The sequence below is a fragment of the Larimichthys crocea genome, chromosome XII (genome assembly GCF_000972845.2).
Source record: "Larimichthys crocea isolate SSNF chromosome XII, L_crocea_2.0, whole genome shotgun sequence".
Classification (NCBI taxonomy): Eukaryota; Metazoa; Chordata; class Actinopteri; family Sciaenidae; genus Larimichthys; species Larimichthys crocea.
The window spans coordinates 3,973,640-3,989,747 of NC_040022.1; the positions used below are offsets into that span (position 1 = coordinate 3,973,640).

At 44.0% G+C, this 16,108-nt stretch overlaps 1 protein-coding gene across 3 annotated transcripts; it reads left to right on the forward strand.

The window, feature by feature from the left end:
* Nucleotides 1–1,512: 1,512 nt before the first annotated feature.
* On the forward strand, nt 1,513–14,626 carry LOC104930756 (zinc finger protein 90). 3 transcript variants are annotated; one of them, XM_019262560.2, is made up of 7 exons: nt 1,513–1,791; nt 3,412–3,671; nt 3,808–4,054; nt 7,538–7,627; nt 9,069–9,275; nt 9,368–9,547; nt 12,744–14,626. In XM_019262560.2, exons 1-7 carry the CDS (start codon nt 1,657–1,659, stop codon nt 12,912–12,914), a joined length of 1,290 nt encoding a protein of 429 aa, XP_019118105.1. In that variant the 5' UTR covers nt 1,513–1,656; the 3' UTR covers nt 12,915–14,626. The 3 variants fall into 3 exon arrangements, with proteins under 3 accessions (XP_019118105.1, XP_019118106.1, XP_010743930.1); XM_019262561.2 differs by having other exon boundaries at nt 9,368–9,499; XM_010745628.3 differs by lacking the exon at nt 7,538–7,627 and having other exon boundaries at nt 1,519–1,791.
* Nucleotides 14,627–16,108: the final 1,482 nt, after the last annotated feature.

Consider the following 16,108-nt stretch of genomic DNA (forward strand, 5'->3'; position numbering starts at 1 on the left):
TTGCCCTATCATTTATTTTTGGACTGCCCCCCCCTTCCCCCCCCCGCTCCTTTGCCTACTGCCTCCCTTCCTCCCTGTCCCTCACGCAGCCGCGGCTACCAATCCCCCACGTCCCCTCCGTCCTCTCTCTCGCCCCCCGCTTTCCTTGCCCCATTTCCACCGCGTTCCTCCCCCGCTGCTGCATCTCCTCGCGCTGTTTGCCGGCTGCTTTGCTTGCGTCCCGTCGGCTCGCCCCCGCGTGTCCCCCATCTCTCTCCCCCCTATCGGGCATGCCCCATGCCCCTCTTCCTTGGGCCACACCGTCCTGGTGTCGTCTCGCCGTCTCTTCTCCTGTCCCTGCTCTCCTGATTAGCCCCCACTCCCGCACTCTCTCCCCTGTGCGCCTGTGGTGCGTGTTCGCACTTTTCCGGTATTAGTCTGTGGTGGTCCATTCCGTGCTCGCTTTCTTTCCCTCCAGGGACCCTTTGCTGGGTCCGTGCCCATGGGCAACGTAAGCAGCGACAACACCCACTCACGAGACAGACAGTGAACCAGACAATGTGGGGGCAGAAGTACAGGCACAACGCAAACGTACTTGAAAAAGGATTTGCCGAGTCCAACACAGTGATCTAACAGACTAAAAGATTAAAAAAATGCCACAAGAACAGTGCATTTAAGGATTGTGCAAATTGATTGCATAGATTGCACGTGGAACAAAGGAAAATTTAAACCTATTTGTTCGTGCCCTAGGTACCATATCTCCGTCCAGACGGCAGAGAAATTAATTCCTGTGGTTGAGGTGGAGCTAATTCACTCTATAACTTCTTTATATATTATCACATGTTTATACTATATATACATATAATATTTTATGAGCTCAACACACATGATTTGTATGTTAACTCTTAATTGGTAAAGTGCTGTCAGTGTAAAGTAGAATGACATGAAAATAGTAAAGTACTGGCTCTCTCCCTCTACCCACCCAGACCTACATGTTACATTAACACGAGATCTACTGACTCTCTGCGTTACATTAACACACACCCTTTACCTTTTATTTAACATCCTCTGGACTACTATGTTTATGTTAAATATATTGCACATTTAAAATATTCTGCATATTCTGTGAACTCTTGCACATTATCTGACAAAGACCTGCACAACCTGTACAACTCTTTTCATCCTAAAGACATATTATACATATATTTGTATTGTTTATATTTTTAGTTGTATTTGTATTGTTTATATTTTTAGTACTTGTTTTTTTTAATCTTCTGTATATTCTTATATTTGTATTTAATCTTTGTTATACACACATGCCGTGTATGTGAAATCTACTTGGCAATAATTCTGAAGTAAAGCTGGTAAAGTTGTAAACAGTTACATTCAACAGTGCTGAATATGTTTAAGTGACGTGTGAAGCTCTATGTTTACCTCCTACATCATGAAGGACAAAGCAGACACACACAGTGTATATGTTACATAAGCGTTAACCAGCCTGTGCTGTCACACTCCAGTCCGGCGGGCGGCGGTAGTGCCCCGCATGCTCCGATATGTCCGCCGCCAAAAACGCTCATTTCACAGAAGAAATATTTTTCTTTTCGGAAGAAGATCCCTACAAAGCGGCCCTATTTTCTTTTTCACACAGAAAAAAGTCGAAGAATCCGAAAACCGACGATGTACGCCAGGACTAACACCGGCAGCACACACGGAGACTTTCAAGACAGAAACGGAGTGAATTATGTGACGTCGACAGAGTCTTTCGGCCACTGCTCTCAATTGTTCTGGAAAAAAGACCCGAACGACTCCGGAGTAAGAAAGCCAGCTGCCGCCGCCGTTAGCCCGCAGCCTTAGCCCGCACATAGCTACAGATGAAGCGGCTACCGGAGCGACACTCTGCTGCCCGGAGCAGCGGGCAGAGTGCCGCTGTGTGCGCTGTGTTGATACCTGAGCGCGGTTTAGCGGCTTTGAGCGATGTGAAGCAGCAACTTAACGCACCGAGCAGCCTCGTTAGCTCCGTGTGCTAGTCGTCATGCTGAGCGGCTCACGGCCTAGTTTAGCTGCCGAGCTAAGTGGCTAGCAATTATCAGCTGCTGCATATTGTCTTTTTTATTTTATTTTCAAAGGTGCAGTCAAACTGTGCGTGTATTCTCAGCGCTGTGCCGTCACCGTGTTATCTAGAGACACATGTGGGGCTGTGTGAAACATGTAAATATAGCCGAGCATCACCGAGCTAATGCTAACAGCAGACAAACACTGGCTGCAGCTTCAGTGACGAGTCCGGCTAGCGGTGAGCTAACGGAGCCCAACAAAACAAGGCAGCGTGTGTGTGTGTTTCTGAAAGAAAAGCTGCGGTCTTAAAGGTCTGGTGACCATTTAAAGAAACATTTGAGCGGTTTGATATGAAGTGTTTGCAGCGGGGGCCTGCGATATTGTTAGCGGGCAGCGCAAAGTAAACACGAGCAGGCTCGTCCCACAGGAAACGGGAGCGGAAGACGCCCCGCGGAGGACTTTGAAAGACCTCTTTGTGACGCCACACTGTACACTTCATTCATGCTGGCGCTCTCAAGCCCACAGATTATCTGCACACACACACACACACGTTCATTTGTATGTTTTTTTTTTTTTTTATACATTTGAATGTGGCGGGTTTCACAGATCCTCTCACACACACACACAGTGTGAGTTAAATCAACATTTATTGTGTGTGTGCTCTTTTGTTTATATTCCTACCTGAACTCTGGGATCAGTTTGCAGGTGTCACTCACCTCGTGTTTTTGTCTCCGTTATGTGTGTGCTATTCACACAGATGTGATTTAACATGACTGTCTGCTACACATGCACACAACATACTGTAGTTGTTGTCAGCCTCCGTGGCTGATTTGCTCTCAAACAGTCAGTCCGTAAACTTTCTCTATGGCCGTTTAAAAAAAAAAAATAGATCGTTGTCTTTTCAGCGCACCGATTCCCCCAGACACACTGCAACAGAAGAAGAAAAAAGTGTTACCACACACACAAAATACAGAAATGTTGCAAGTCAGACACGGCAGAGGCTTCTTGTTTCGAAACTTCCACTGTTTCTTTGTGTTGCGTACGCTTGGTGGCCCTTTTATTAGGCGCACCTGTAACACCCAGTGCAGTCGAATGCAACGACACAGCTCCCTTAAAACAGATGTGTTTGTTTTTGATTGTTTATTATTGAGGTTGGAGTTGGTTAGAATATGTCTGTGTACATAATGAAGAGGCCAGGGAGTGTATGTGCGGATAAGGTTGAGATTATTTCTTCATTTCCTTAAACCGTTCTTCAGTTTCTTTGAGCACAGTAAACAAAAACATTCAAACATGTCTGAACATGTTGCTGCAATCGTCTGCTTGACATCTTGTTTGTGTGCTGTATGTGTTTGTTTTTAATATATTCCTCTCCTCCGCCAGCCAAGTTCGACCATCAGCTGGTGCGAGCAGCTTCCCTCGTCCTCGGCAGCCCTCTCCACTTCCAGCCTCTCCTCAGCGTCACTGTCCAGCTCCAGTCTCTCCTTGGAGTCCCGAGCGCCGGCACCAGCACCAGCGACGACGGCGTCAGACGACATGGAATCAGACGAGAGGCCGTACGTCTGCGACCTGTGCACCTGCGCCTACAAGCACGCCAGCTCCCTGCTCAACCACAAGCTCACCCACAAGACCGGAGACTTCAGGTAGGCACCCGAGACTTTTACCCGTTACCTGTTTTTGGGATGATGTCAGTTAAAATGTTGTTGGACAAGACGCAGAGCTCATCGATCATGCATCCCTGTCGACCTCTAACCTCCATCCTGTATCCAAAAACTTCAGGTGTGACTTTTGTAGCAAGCCCTACACCAACTACATGTCCCTGCGCAACCACATGCGAATCCACGGTCAGAAGCGCTACATGTGCGATCTGTGCGGGAAGGCCTTCCGCTTAGCCCGGTACCTCCGCAACCACCAGAGGATCCACGACGACGGGCCCAACCGCTTCGACTGTCCCTCCTGCTGCAAGAGCTACAGGACCATGCTGGAGCTGGCCCAGCACCGCTGCACCGCCGCTGCATCCAACCAGGTGGGTGTGCACGAGACCGCGCTATGGAAAAAAAGAGTGGATGAGGCCTGAGGTGGTGTGTGCTCGGCTGCATTAGTGTTTGCTGATAGAACATTTCTGTCAGGGTCTAATGAGGTGTTTAAATTTCAGGTGTTGTGTCCTGAATGTGACTGATCATAGCAGAGCAGCCAAATCTTTGCTGTTAGCACAGTCTCCAGATCAGCAGTTCTTCTGTAAGGACTCCTGCAGTCTTCAATATGAACATATGCATCATTTATGAAGTTTAAAATGAGCAGTTGTTAGTGTGTGAACATCGTACAGTGTATTTAGCACAACATGACATGCCCCCAGCGACAATCAAAACTAGAACCCGGCCGTCACTGGCTGATATAATCGGCTGAAATCTGTCTATTGCAGATGTATCGGTATCAGCGTGTACGTTATCTGATATGCGCTGTCGTAAAAAAACGCTCATATCATATTTTTCCCGTTTCTAATGCAGAAAAAAAGTTTGTGTCACTGCAGAGTTTATCCAACAGAGTGAGCTGTGATTTACGAAACTGAGCGAGAGAAGTAATGTCAACTCTAACTGGTCGACAATGTTTATGTTCAATTATTTTACACGTTATCGTATATTTAACGTAAAATTTCTCAAATTCTTTGCTCAAAAAGACAAAGTCATATCAGTGCATGATCCAACTAGAAACAGTCTTTTCATTCCAGCTCAAAAATTCACTGTATCTGCCGCTATATCGGTAATCTGTGAATATTTCCCCTCTAAAATCTGATAGCTCTCATAAATCTCATATTGATAGGGCTCTGTTGAGAACAGACAAGTTGCAACAAGTTGCTCAGTATTTATTTTTCAAACAAACAGCAGTAAATCGAGGTGGACAAATGTCAGAATAATTCAGCCGCTGGTTTAAAATCACACAGAGTCACACTGATTGTTGTGATTGGTGATTGTTTCTATTTTTACATCGACCAATCACGGACACTCGAGGTCGCCAGGAGGCAGCAGGAGTTACGTTATAGCACACCAGTTACACGGGCTCCACTGTACAATATTATTTCATCTTTAATATCACAATCATATCCATGATGTAAACGGCTGTTACGGAGCGCAGAGCAAAACTTTGGTGAGCGAGCAAGTGGAGAAGTGAGATGCAGGGTGTCAGATCCACAAAGAGGGGACGACAAACTGGATTTAAGATTCAGTCAGCGGCTCAGCACCTCTCTAAACACACAACAGGGTGCAGATTCTAGACATAATATCTTAATTCTGATAGTAAGTTAAAGCGTTGAGCATACCTTCAGTGGTTTATTCCATCGTCGTTATGTGGTGGGACACTTCACAGCATTTAAAACTTTGTTTCTAGGGATGTCCAGCATTTTAATTTAGTATCTGCTGGCTGTAACTACCTTAAATTTCTGAAAGGCATGTTTAAACTGGCATCTAAAACTTGTTTAGTTTTTATTGATATTTACAACGTGAATTCAGAAAACCAGTTTCAACAATGTCCCAGTTATATTTCAGTGTATTCATATTTAAAGGTCCAGTGTGTCAGATGCACTATAATGAGCCTAAATGAAACTAAATTAACGTTTAGTCTTTAGAAATCTTCCAGCAGTTAAATGGTGCTCAGCGTTGGCGAGGTGTCTTTCATCTGTTCGTTGTTTGATCAGCTCAAGCGCTGTGAATCCCTGCAAGTTTCAAGTTAAACTTGTATATACAGTTAAAAAAAGTCTATACAGCTAAAATCAACCCCATGTGTGAGCGTGCAGCTCAAATCCAACCATAGTCTGAGATGGTAGTAACTGAGCCCCGGCACATAAATACCTGCACGCCAGCGTTCCTGTTTTATCTCCTGAAACACTGTGTGATGTAAATCCCTCAGCACTGAACAGGAGATAGCCCCACGTCACTTTTATTTCTTATCACACCGTAGTTTCCCTAAAAAGAACTTGAAGCACCACGTCAAACAGACTTGGCTTATACAGTCGCCCTCTAGTGTGACGGTGTGCAGCTCATCTGTCAGGGCGTTTTCTACAATACATAAACAGTAACTGCATGGAATTGAAAAATTACAACTACGTAATGATGCACTAAAAACACAGCATATGGTTTCCTCTTCCAGCTCCACACACCTGTACACACATTGTTAAAAATAGTTCTTTATTCCCTGGGGCGAGTGTTGTTTCTCCGTACCACCTGCTGCCGTGTGGCACTGTATGAAAGATGAACTATCTTTGACTACACTAATGATGACAATTATACTCGTTAACCACTGTCTTATAAACAAATCACCAGCTCACCCTGTGTACAAGTGAGACATTAATTACGACTCAGAAGGAGCCAATCACACGACACTGTTGATAAAACCGATTAAACAACATTTACTTTCAGTCCAGCAACTATGGCACCATGTTTTTCTTCCAAACTGCAGCCTCTAACAGTCCACTTCCACCAGACGTGGATGCTACACATTCTGTGCGGTCCCAGAACAGGTCTCTGCTCAGCTCCACTCACAACACGTGTCTGTTTTTGAAGGATACCGCGAGCAGTTCACGACAGTCTGCACGGAGCAGCTCCAGCTGGCTGGAAGACAGATACAGAAACGGCATAGAGAATCCTGACGATTTTTCAAAATAAAACACCCTGTGCAATTCTGCTGCTTGTTAAAATGGCCAAAAAGGAAATAACGTAACAGTGTAGAAGCACATAAATCAGGAAAAATGACCAAATCTGAACAAGTCTGTGAGCAAAACGCTCCCGACGGGTTTTGAAGTCGCTTAGAGAATCAACCGAAACAGCCATGACACCTGTGGGTACTGTAGTATTTACAGTCCTCTGCTGTGCCAAACTGACAGAATCTGAAGTTTAAATGATTGAAGTTGACTTCAAGTTGTTGTCAGCCTTCATAGATGTTTTTATAGATGTGTTTCTGTGTGAAGTAACATCATCAGAAGAAACATTTGAAACGAGAACACTGAAGAAAAACAGTTCTGGGACCAGCAGCAACTCTACACACCAGTCAAAGTCTTAAACTGCTCTTTACAAATATCTGACAGCAGCACAGCTTGTCCGTTTTATCAATCGATTTATAACGGAGGAGACTTTATGATGTAAAACGTCTGTGTCAAGTGTTAGAGAAACACTGCTCTGTGTGTGTGTGTGTGTGTCTGTGTGTGTGTCTGTAGCAAAGCATGTTTTCTATTCCTTGCTTTGACAGTTTGTGCATGCAACATACTTTAGCACATTTTCTTGACCCTCTGTCGTCTCTGCAGCTCCAGTCTTTAGACAGCGGTTTCCTCCTGTAGTAACTCTGCAGTTAGGGTTAGACCAGAGTTAGGCTCAGTTTAGGGAAAGGCTCAGGGTTTAGAGTTCAGGGACTTAATACAACACGGTGGATTTTCCTCACAAGTATAGTAATCCAAATTTATGTGTGTGTGTGTGTGTGTGCGCGCGTTTGTGTCTGTGTGTGCGTGGGGTTGGTTCATAAGAATCGGTTCAACTGCCCGTCCTGCTTTAAGAGCTACCGAACCATGCTGGACCTGGCCCAGCACCGCTGCAGCGCCGCGGCCAAAAACCAGGTTGGTTTGAGCGCGAGTGACTGTGTGTGTGTGTGTTGTGTCTGTGTGTACGTGTGTGAGGCATCGTCAGCTGACTGAAGTGTAGCTGTGAGTAAGGGAGCTTTAGATGTGACGGTCAGGAACAAAGTGGTACTGTGATGGCTTCAAACTGGCATCTCAAAGTTCCCGGTGCTGCTGGTGATTTGACTTTTAAAGGGATAGTTTGGGTAGTTTGAGGTACTCATACATAGTCACTTCTTTACGTACCAGAGACAGCAATCAGCATGCCCCATGTTTGGAGACACAAGTCCTGGAACTGAAGAGAGAGAAGAAAAAAAAGTATACACTGTAGTAATCCTGTCCTCACCATGTTGACGTGCCCAAACTAACTGTTCAGCATGAAGGCAAAGACAAACTATTGATGGCTGTCACATCTAAAACAACAGAACACCTCATCAGGGCGAGGACAAGTCTACAACTTTGGTCTTGTTTTTATACACACACACACACACACACACACACACACACACACACACACACACACCAATATCAAGGCTCGAATACCCCCAGCAATTACATGTGTAATCTGAGAGTTAAAATCTTGTATCATATGATATTTTGGCATATATTGTTCTTCCCTGATGCATTCTTATCAAACTAAGTCAACTAAAACTAGCTTCCTAACAGCCTCCTGGAGGATTATTACTGCCCCGACCAGGTCCACGTCCACAGGTGATCATTGGGTTCTAAACATGTCCAGTTTATCCCAAATACTTATTTTGGTAATGTAAAAAAACAACTTCTGTCCACACTGTCTAATCAGATCTGCTCCATCGCAAAATAGTTCAGCTGAAGCTAAAATGAGTTTCAAAGTTTTTAAATGTTCCCCAAACTACTTCTTGATTGTTGCGTAGAACCAGATAAACATTTCGGTATAAACTGGATTTGTTTCAAACCTGACTCTGCGTGGAATCTGGTCTGCAAAGTGTAAACGCACTGCATGGTGCTATGAAGATAAGACCTCTGTTGGAGGAACGATGAGGCAAAACCAAAGCGTGGAGGTCAGCTGTAGCTGTGAGAACATTCACATCAGCGGAGGTACTCCAGCTGTCAGGGTTAGAAGACAAGTTGACAAGGCGAGTGTGTGTCCTATAGTTGTCATGGTTACAGGAGATAGAGGTAGATTCATGTTGATGTTGGAGTGATGTTTGTGTGTGTGTGTGTGTGTGAGTGTGTACAACTTGACCACTCCATCTCCTCATATTAACAGAAGACAGACAGGCTAGTGAAGGGTGAAGCAACAAATCAGTTCATCACGTTCATCTGTCACCTCTCCCTCCGCCTTTATATCTTATCTCACTTTTGTCTGTGTGCATGAAGACACAAATGATTCACGAAACCTGTCTTCCTCCTCCTTCCTGTCTCTCTCTTTCTCTCTCTCTGTATACCTCCTCTCATCCAGTCTGGCGGTCGTCGCAATTTCTCCAACGCTCATCGCCGTCAGCAGCAACAACAGCAACAACAACAGCAGCAGCAACAGCAGAACAGCGCTAACTCCATGATGCAACCGCAGCACGGAGGACACGGCCAGCAGGAACCTCTGCCCTCCCACTGCGTGTCCCCCATGTCCCAGGGAGGCGGTGGAGTGAGCAGCCAGCCTGACCACCAGGTACAGAGCAGAGCAAACCCTGAGGGTTCATCCCTTCTGTATTAACAGAAGTTAAGTCAGTGTGTGTGTTGAGCTTCTGTCTGTCCCCGCAGGGTCGTCCCAGCTCGGTGTCCTCCCAGAGCAGCCAGCAGAGCATGAGGAGCTCATCCTCCAACAAACACGTCTCCTCCTCCAGCGCCACCCCGTCCTCCTCCTACTCCCTGCTCCAGCCCCTGGTGCCTGAGGTAAAGGAGATGAGCTCGGGATACACTAGGCTGAGCGCCAACCCCATGGTAGGAGAGAGAACCGCCACACACCCGCCGTCTGCTGGCTAGCTGCCTAGCTGCCTTCTCCCTGTCTGGCTACTAACATCAGGAGAGCGGGACTAATATCTGAATGCTTCTCCGTGTCCACGGGGAGCCTCCGCTCGCAGCTCACTTGTCAGCTGTGGATAGCACAGAAAACCGCTTTAGTAGCAAGTTCAGATAAAGAGAGGTGCAGCTGTCTGTGGAGACGCCCGGTGGACACACTCTCTTAAATCTTTTGGGTTTCAGTCTGCTGTTTTCATTTCAAATGTTCAACACTGAGAAGCCTTGTCACACTGAGTGTGAGCTGACGGTGCGTGTAACTTCCATCTCGTTGTACGTAGCAGCTGGTATGATAAATCACGCACAATTATGCATCATTCATTACAGCAAAACAACTTTGACGGATGGTTTGAGTTACTTAAAATGAGTTATAGAGTGTTAAACTGTCATTCAGAAGTATATTACTTCATTACTAATGACTACTACAGCTGTACAGTAGAGGTAGAAAAAGTACTCACATCTTTTACTTCAGTAAAAGTAGTAGTAAGTAAAGAAAAGTATAAACAAAGTACCAAATTAAAAGTACAGAAAGCCCATTTCAGAATAATCTAGATTATATTATTGCATTCTAATTATTGATGAATTCATGTGTTCATCTTTATTGTTGTGGCGGGTAAATGTGGAGCTCATTTTAACCACTGTTTGCAAGCTTAATCTACAATTATATAGTTAATAAATTCTTGTGAACTTGCCATTCCTCATTCAGTGTTGACAGGCTGTTACTCGCGTTGTGTAACCAATCAGATAGAGCTGTGGGCGGGACAGAGTGGTGACGACAGAGAGAGAAGGCAGCATCAGAGACAAATGAGCACATTTTAACACAATGATTTAATCAACAATGAGGTTATAAAAGTTGATTCTAATAATCCGAACAGTTCTGAATATTGGATTTGAATTTGATAATCGGTCGATCTTTAAGCTAGGTGGAAAACGATCACACAGCACAGAGCAGCGTCCAGATGTGTCAAGCCCTCTGCAGATGTAGATTCATGACTGAAACTGTGTGTGTGTGCACAAACGCAGAGATATGCAGCGTTGTCAGGTTCAGTCCACGTGTACGCATTGTTGGATTTTTTAGGAATCCAAGCAAACACTCATGAGCTTCATTTCCACTCAGAATTATCCAGAAATGGATGTGGTTATTTATGGCGCCCGTACCACTAACTCATCACATATACCTGTAAACCATCATGGCGGTGATATCTCACTTCATTATTATTAAACATCTGAAGAATGTCAATGAGCTCATATGAAAACAGACTGTACAAGGTGATGAAGAGGTCATGGAAAGGGAAATGAAATCAAAAGATAATAAAACTCTTGTAAATGATTTAAAGTAAGTATTATAAATGCACCCAGAGTGACATTTTACAGGACTCGTGCAGACTGATGAGGCTGCGTGTGTTCACCTTAAACATTTCACGTCCAGCTGCATCATTTAAGAAGTCACGACACGTCCTTAAAAACCTGTTTATGCTGGGTCATGTGCATGTTTGTTTGCAAACACATTGTTTATACATCTGGCCCCAGGTTTGAGGTGGGGCGGCTTAAGAGCTCTGTTTCCATGGTGACAGTCAAGCCACATCGGCTGACCAGTGTTTCCATGGTGACGATCAGTTACATGGTGAGAATCAAACAAAGTGGAAAACGGCTCGTTATTTGTGGTTGACGAGTGAGTGTGTCAGTGGCTCAGTGGAACAGCTGGATGGACGAATGCTGATGTGGGTCAGTCCTCGGTCAGACTCCAGCAGTAGTGTTGGTAGATGGTTCCGGTAGCACCAGTGTTAGCCCTCAGTGTAGATTGAGGTTGATGCTCGTGCTCACAGGACTCAGTGCAGAGTAAAGCAGCAGACTAACATCCAGCTGATTGGGGGGGGTCTCTCTTTAACGTGGGCTCATCCTGGATCCTCTCTTGGCGGTAGGACGCTACTAACCTGGGGCTGTGCTGCTAACGTGTTCCCGCCTTTCACACTAATCACTCACTCAGCTCTGTCTTTGATCATGTGGGGGCTGCACCTGAATCATATTTCATCAGACAATGAAAATTATATCTGACACCTTCATTTTAATTCTTTAAGTCTCCACATCGAAACCTGCAGGCGCAAAAGAACTTTAGACGTCAATCATTTTATTCGAGCGACCAGAATCTGTGCCCATAATGTCATGTAGACTTCTTCCTTTACAGAAAAAATGTGAAGAAAAGTTTTTATTTAAACATTTTATGGAATTTTCTTTCTATTTTCCTACACAAAAATAAACTATAAATCTATAATAATATTACAGTATAAATGTGTGATATCAAACTAGTCTGAAGAAGGAAACCGTAATTTAGACTTGGAATAAAGTGACCCCCTTTGTTTCCTGTCATCTCACAACTTCCAGCTAATAAACAAAAAGTTTATATATCATAGTTATTCTTATTGTTATAGTTTGAATATAACATTTTAAAGAGTATTGTTTATATCTCTTACTTGTGTAAAGAAAAATCACAAACGTAAAGGTCTCTCAGTCACAGTCTGGTTTGAGTTTAATAACATGCCTAATATTCCACTTAACGTGAACAGTATCATGGATTTCTTCAGACTGATTACTGAAGTGAATTATCTAGAGGAATCTGGGACACTTATTCAAGGACATGTAGATTTATTCTAATAATGCTGAAGACGTGTGAACCCTGAAGAAGACTGAACATGTTGTATTAATGTCTTTATCTAAAGATGATTTTATTAGCACATGAATATTCATGTAACTCTCTTCTACACTTGAGTGAAGCTGCAGACATCAAACCCAGAGACACTTTACCTGTTGTTCAGACATGTGCAGCCCTGCTCTTTCTCTCTCTCCATGATCTGTCCGTCTCTAACACCTTTGTGTGTGTGTGGAGTTGTGTGTGTGTGTGTGGAGTTGTGTGTGGGTGTGTGTGTGGGTGTGTGTGTGTGTGGGTGTGTGTGTGTGTGTGTGTGGGTGGAGTTCTGTGTGTGTGTGGGTGGGTGGAGGTGTGTGTGTGCTTCAGCCAGCTTCGTTTCTTCTCGTCCATCTGAACTTCACCAGTGCATCAAACTGTTTTAGTTTTTTTTTGGTCTCCCTCCCTGACTCTCTTCCTTCTCCTCTCCTCTTCCAGCCGAAGCACCAGGACACTTTCTCCCTGGCCCCCCAGCGGCCCCTCACCACCATCAACCCCATCGTCGGCCACTCCCTCCATCCGAACGGAGCGCCCACGCTCAAGCCTTCCCCCGTGCCACGCACCATCCAGGCCATGCCCTGGGAGCAGCGCTCCCTCTACAATCAATGAGACCCGTCGGGAACCAGCCGCTCCCCTTTCACGTCGCGTCCACCACCGCCACAACCACCACCACCCCCCTCACACCCTCCTCCTCTCCACCTCTTTCGGACCCAGCATCAAGGAGGGAGGAGTTGGGACGCCCCTCTACCCGCTCCCCCTCTGCCCTCCTTTTGGAACGTTGTGTTTGGGGGCCACATTGAGAACTAGTTGATTGATTACTGAGTAGTTAGGTTTAAAAGATGTGTTGCCTTGACCCTCATGTATGATCTATGCCATGTACTGGATATAAGTTAAAATGTCTGTCCTCTCACTAAGAATTTATCTCCCGCTCTACTAAATATCTATCCTTCCCATTATGAATAGTGTCTCTCCTCCCCGCCCCACCCGCCCCTCCTTCTTCCATATGTTAGATGAAACAAAGGTTATTTTTTATCAGGAGCGTGTCCACACCCTGACGAGACGAAGAGATTCCAGGGCGCCATGTTGTCAAAAGTAAATGTGACAAAATCCTCCTTCAGTCTGATTTATGTTTTTGAACATAAAACCCAACTTTTAGTTGTCAAACGAGGCTTTTGGAAAGAAGAAGGGGAAACCTGAACTGTCTTTTTCTTTTTCTCTTTGTTTTTTTTTTTTTTTGTTACTCCCTTCAACGTGCTCCAGAATGAAGGTTGTGTATATTGTACGTTAGGAGGTGTCATGTCTATTTCCAGAAACAAAAAAACAAAAACATTTTCCCTTCTCTCCGACGTCACAGCGCCCACACCTCATCCACAGCAAAGGACCATGACGGGAAACTCTCAGCTGACTGCGGGACATGTTGGTGCCACTGTTGGCTTCTCTCTGTGTGTGTTTGTGAAGACTCGAGCCCTGCTGTTTAAAAAAGGACCTTAAAGTTCTCCAGCACCGACACACACACACATACACACAAACACACACACTCTTACCTTCTTTTAACACACAACTGAAAGCTCACTTTTTTTCTAAACTCTCATCTGACCGGTGGCTTGTTGTTATTGTAGTTTTTTAATAATCTGTTGGCTGGGAATCAAATCTAGAAGTCTCCATCCCTTTTTTATTTTGTTCCAAACTGACTGTTAACATTGTTTGTTCCTTTTCACTTTAAAGCACTTTAAGACGAGTGCTGTATTATTATTATTATTATATTATTATTATTATTACTGTCTCTCCCAACCTCAGTCTAGAGCTGTGTCGGCTGTAAAGATGTAACATGCCTTACATCAACCCCCTCATCACGATTCATCATCACCAGTGACTTAGCAGCAGGACTGGGCCCGCCTTTGAGCCCATTAACCCAGCTGCATCTGGAAGCTACAGTGGCCAAAATACAGTATGTGTGCAGCTCTGGAACCCCACCTACGTCCCCCACCTTGGCTCCGACACACCCTCCAGTGTTGCTTTTCTTGTAGAAACCGTCATTCTTCCTGGGTGGATTCACAGAACACCTACAGGCCGGGTGTTTTGAATAAACCGCAGCAGCCACAGCCACAGTTTGGTCGGATACCGTTAACTCCAAAAAAAATAAAAAATTCAGACATTAAGTCAGTTTGACGAACAACAGTTCAATCATGGATCCTGTATGTAGTTCTGTTACGTTATCTCGCTAACATGGTGTTCATTGAAATACCCACAATTCTACTGACATTGTATTATCTCTTTTTAAAAGTTGTTTCTATTTTTATTCATGACATGTTTTCATTGTTGCTTTCTCTCTCCTTGTAAAGTGTCTTTGAGTATTTAGAAAAGTGCTATACAAATAAAATGTTTTATTATTATCACCATCAGTGCTACTTTTCTTCTGTAGATGACAACAAAATATTTTTCAGAGAACTACAAAGATGGAAGTTTATATTTTGCCTAGAAACAGAACCTGAACTGAAGAATGTACTGTGAAGATTATTGGAAGGTTTAAACTACTACAGTTCATCTGCTGATAAAGTACGTCAAAGCCAAAACAGATGAAAGGTCCAGTGTGTAGGATTTAGTGGTAACTAGCGCTGATGTTGCAGTTTGCAATAAATTTTCAATTTCTTCCAACACATCCACGTACATGTTACACACTTGACCTTAAAGTTATTACGTTGTGTAGTGTGATCATGTTCAAACGGCCACCAGAGGGCGACGTGTCCCTTCATCCAATCTCAAACACTAAATTGATATTTGAATAATAAAATCATGTTGATTCTTTATGGATCAACAGGTGAGACTTACTGTTGATGCAGCTAAACAAACATCACAGTAACCTTTTGTTTGAATGACACAACCAATTCTTTTATGATGAATGGAATTGATCACATTTCCATACGTGCTCTTCTTCGGGTAAAGAAGCACAGCTGGTCATGTGATGATAGTCAGTTATTAATAAATATAAAATATGTTAGAAGGAATATTCACACAGTCCAGCTTAGTGCTCAGCAGATAGGCCTTCTTCTCTTCTCTCCTCAGCTGATTCTGAGTCAGGTTGAGATTCAAACACATCTCAGTGTGGTGGACAGAAAGCTTCATTCTGCTGATCACAGGCTGTCCCACGTGTCTTCCGACAAACTTATATTTGTGTTTATGTATCACTCTGCTGACAGGAGAAACTTTCTCTTCATCACTCCCACATAGACTGAAGGAGGAGGACACATGGTGAGCTGCTGGTGACAGGTGTAAGAGGATTTCCCTCCATGATGAGCACACTCTCAAACACATTTAAACTTTGTTCATGATGGTTGGTTATTTCACATAATAATATTTAATATTTCACTCCTCCTCCTGTAGCTGATCGAAGCCTCAGGGTGTCCCAATCTTTCCTGCATTGATCAATAATCTCCTGATGTGTGCGACATAGGAATTAAATATATTTAAGATGAATTCTGATCTGCAGGGCAGACTCACAAGTTTTCCAAAAGTTAACTAAAAACCGACTTCAATCCAACGACTTACATAAAACGATAATATTTAGCATCCTGTCCTGTGTTTGCACTTTCATTTTTTACTCCCTGATGTTAAAGTAAATCACTTTTTAAAATTTATTTCTAAATATTCCGTTTGGTTTAAGACACTTTCAAATCAAAGAGTTCGAGTCTTATTGATTAGAATTATTATTAGTATTATTGTTCCCATAATTTATTATTAAATTCCACGTGCTTCTGTCACCGTGGACTCCACAGGTCTCAGCTGTCTGATCACGCGCCATCAAT

Excerpts from the sequence above, each read along its gene's own strand:
- LOC104930756 (XM_019262560.2), top strand. The coding sequence starts at position 1,657 with ATGTACGCCAGGACTAACACCGGCAGCACACACGGAGACTTTCAAGAC. Across the intron at positions 4,055-7,537 it reads CCGCCGCTGCATCCAACCAG|AATCGGTTCAACTGCCCGTC; the intron begins GTGGGTGTGCAC and ends TTGGTTCATAAG. Across the intron at positions 9,276-9,367 it reads GCAGCCAGCCTGACCACCAG|GGTCGTCCCAGCTCGGTGTC; the intron begins GTACAGAGCAGA and ends CTGTCCCCGCAG.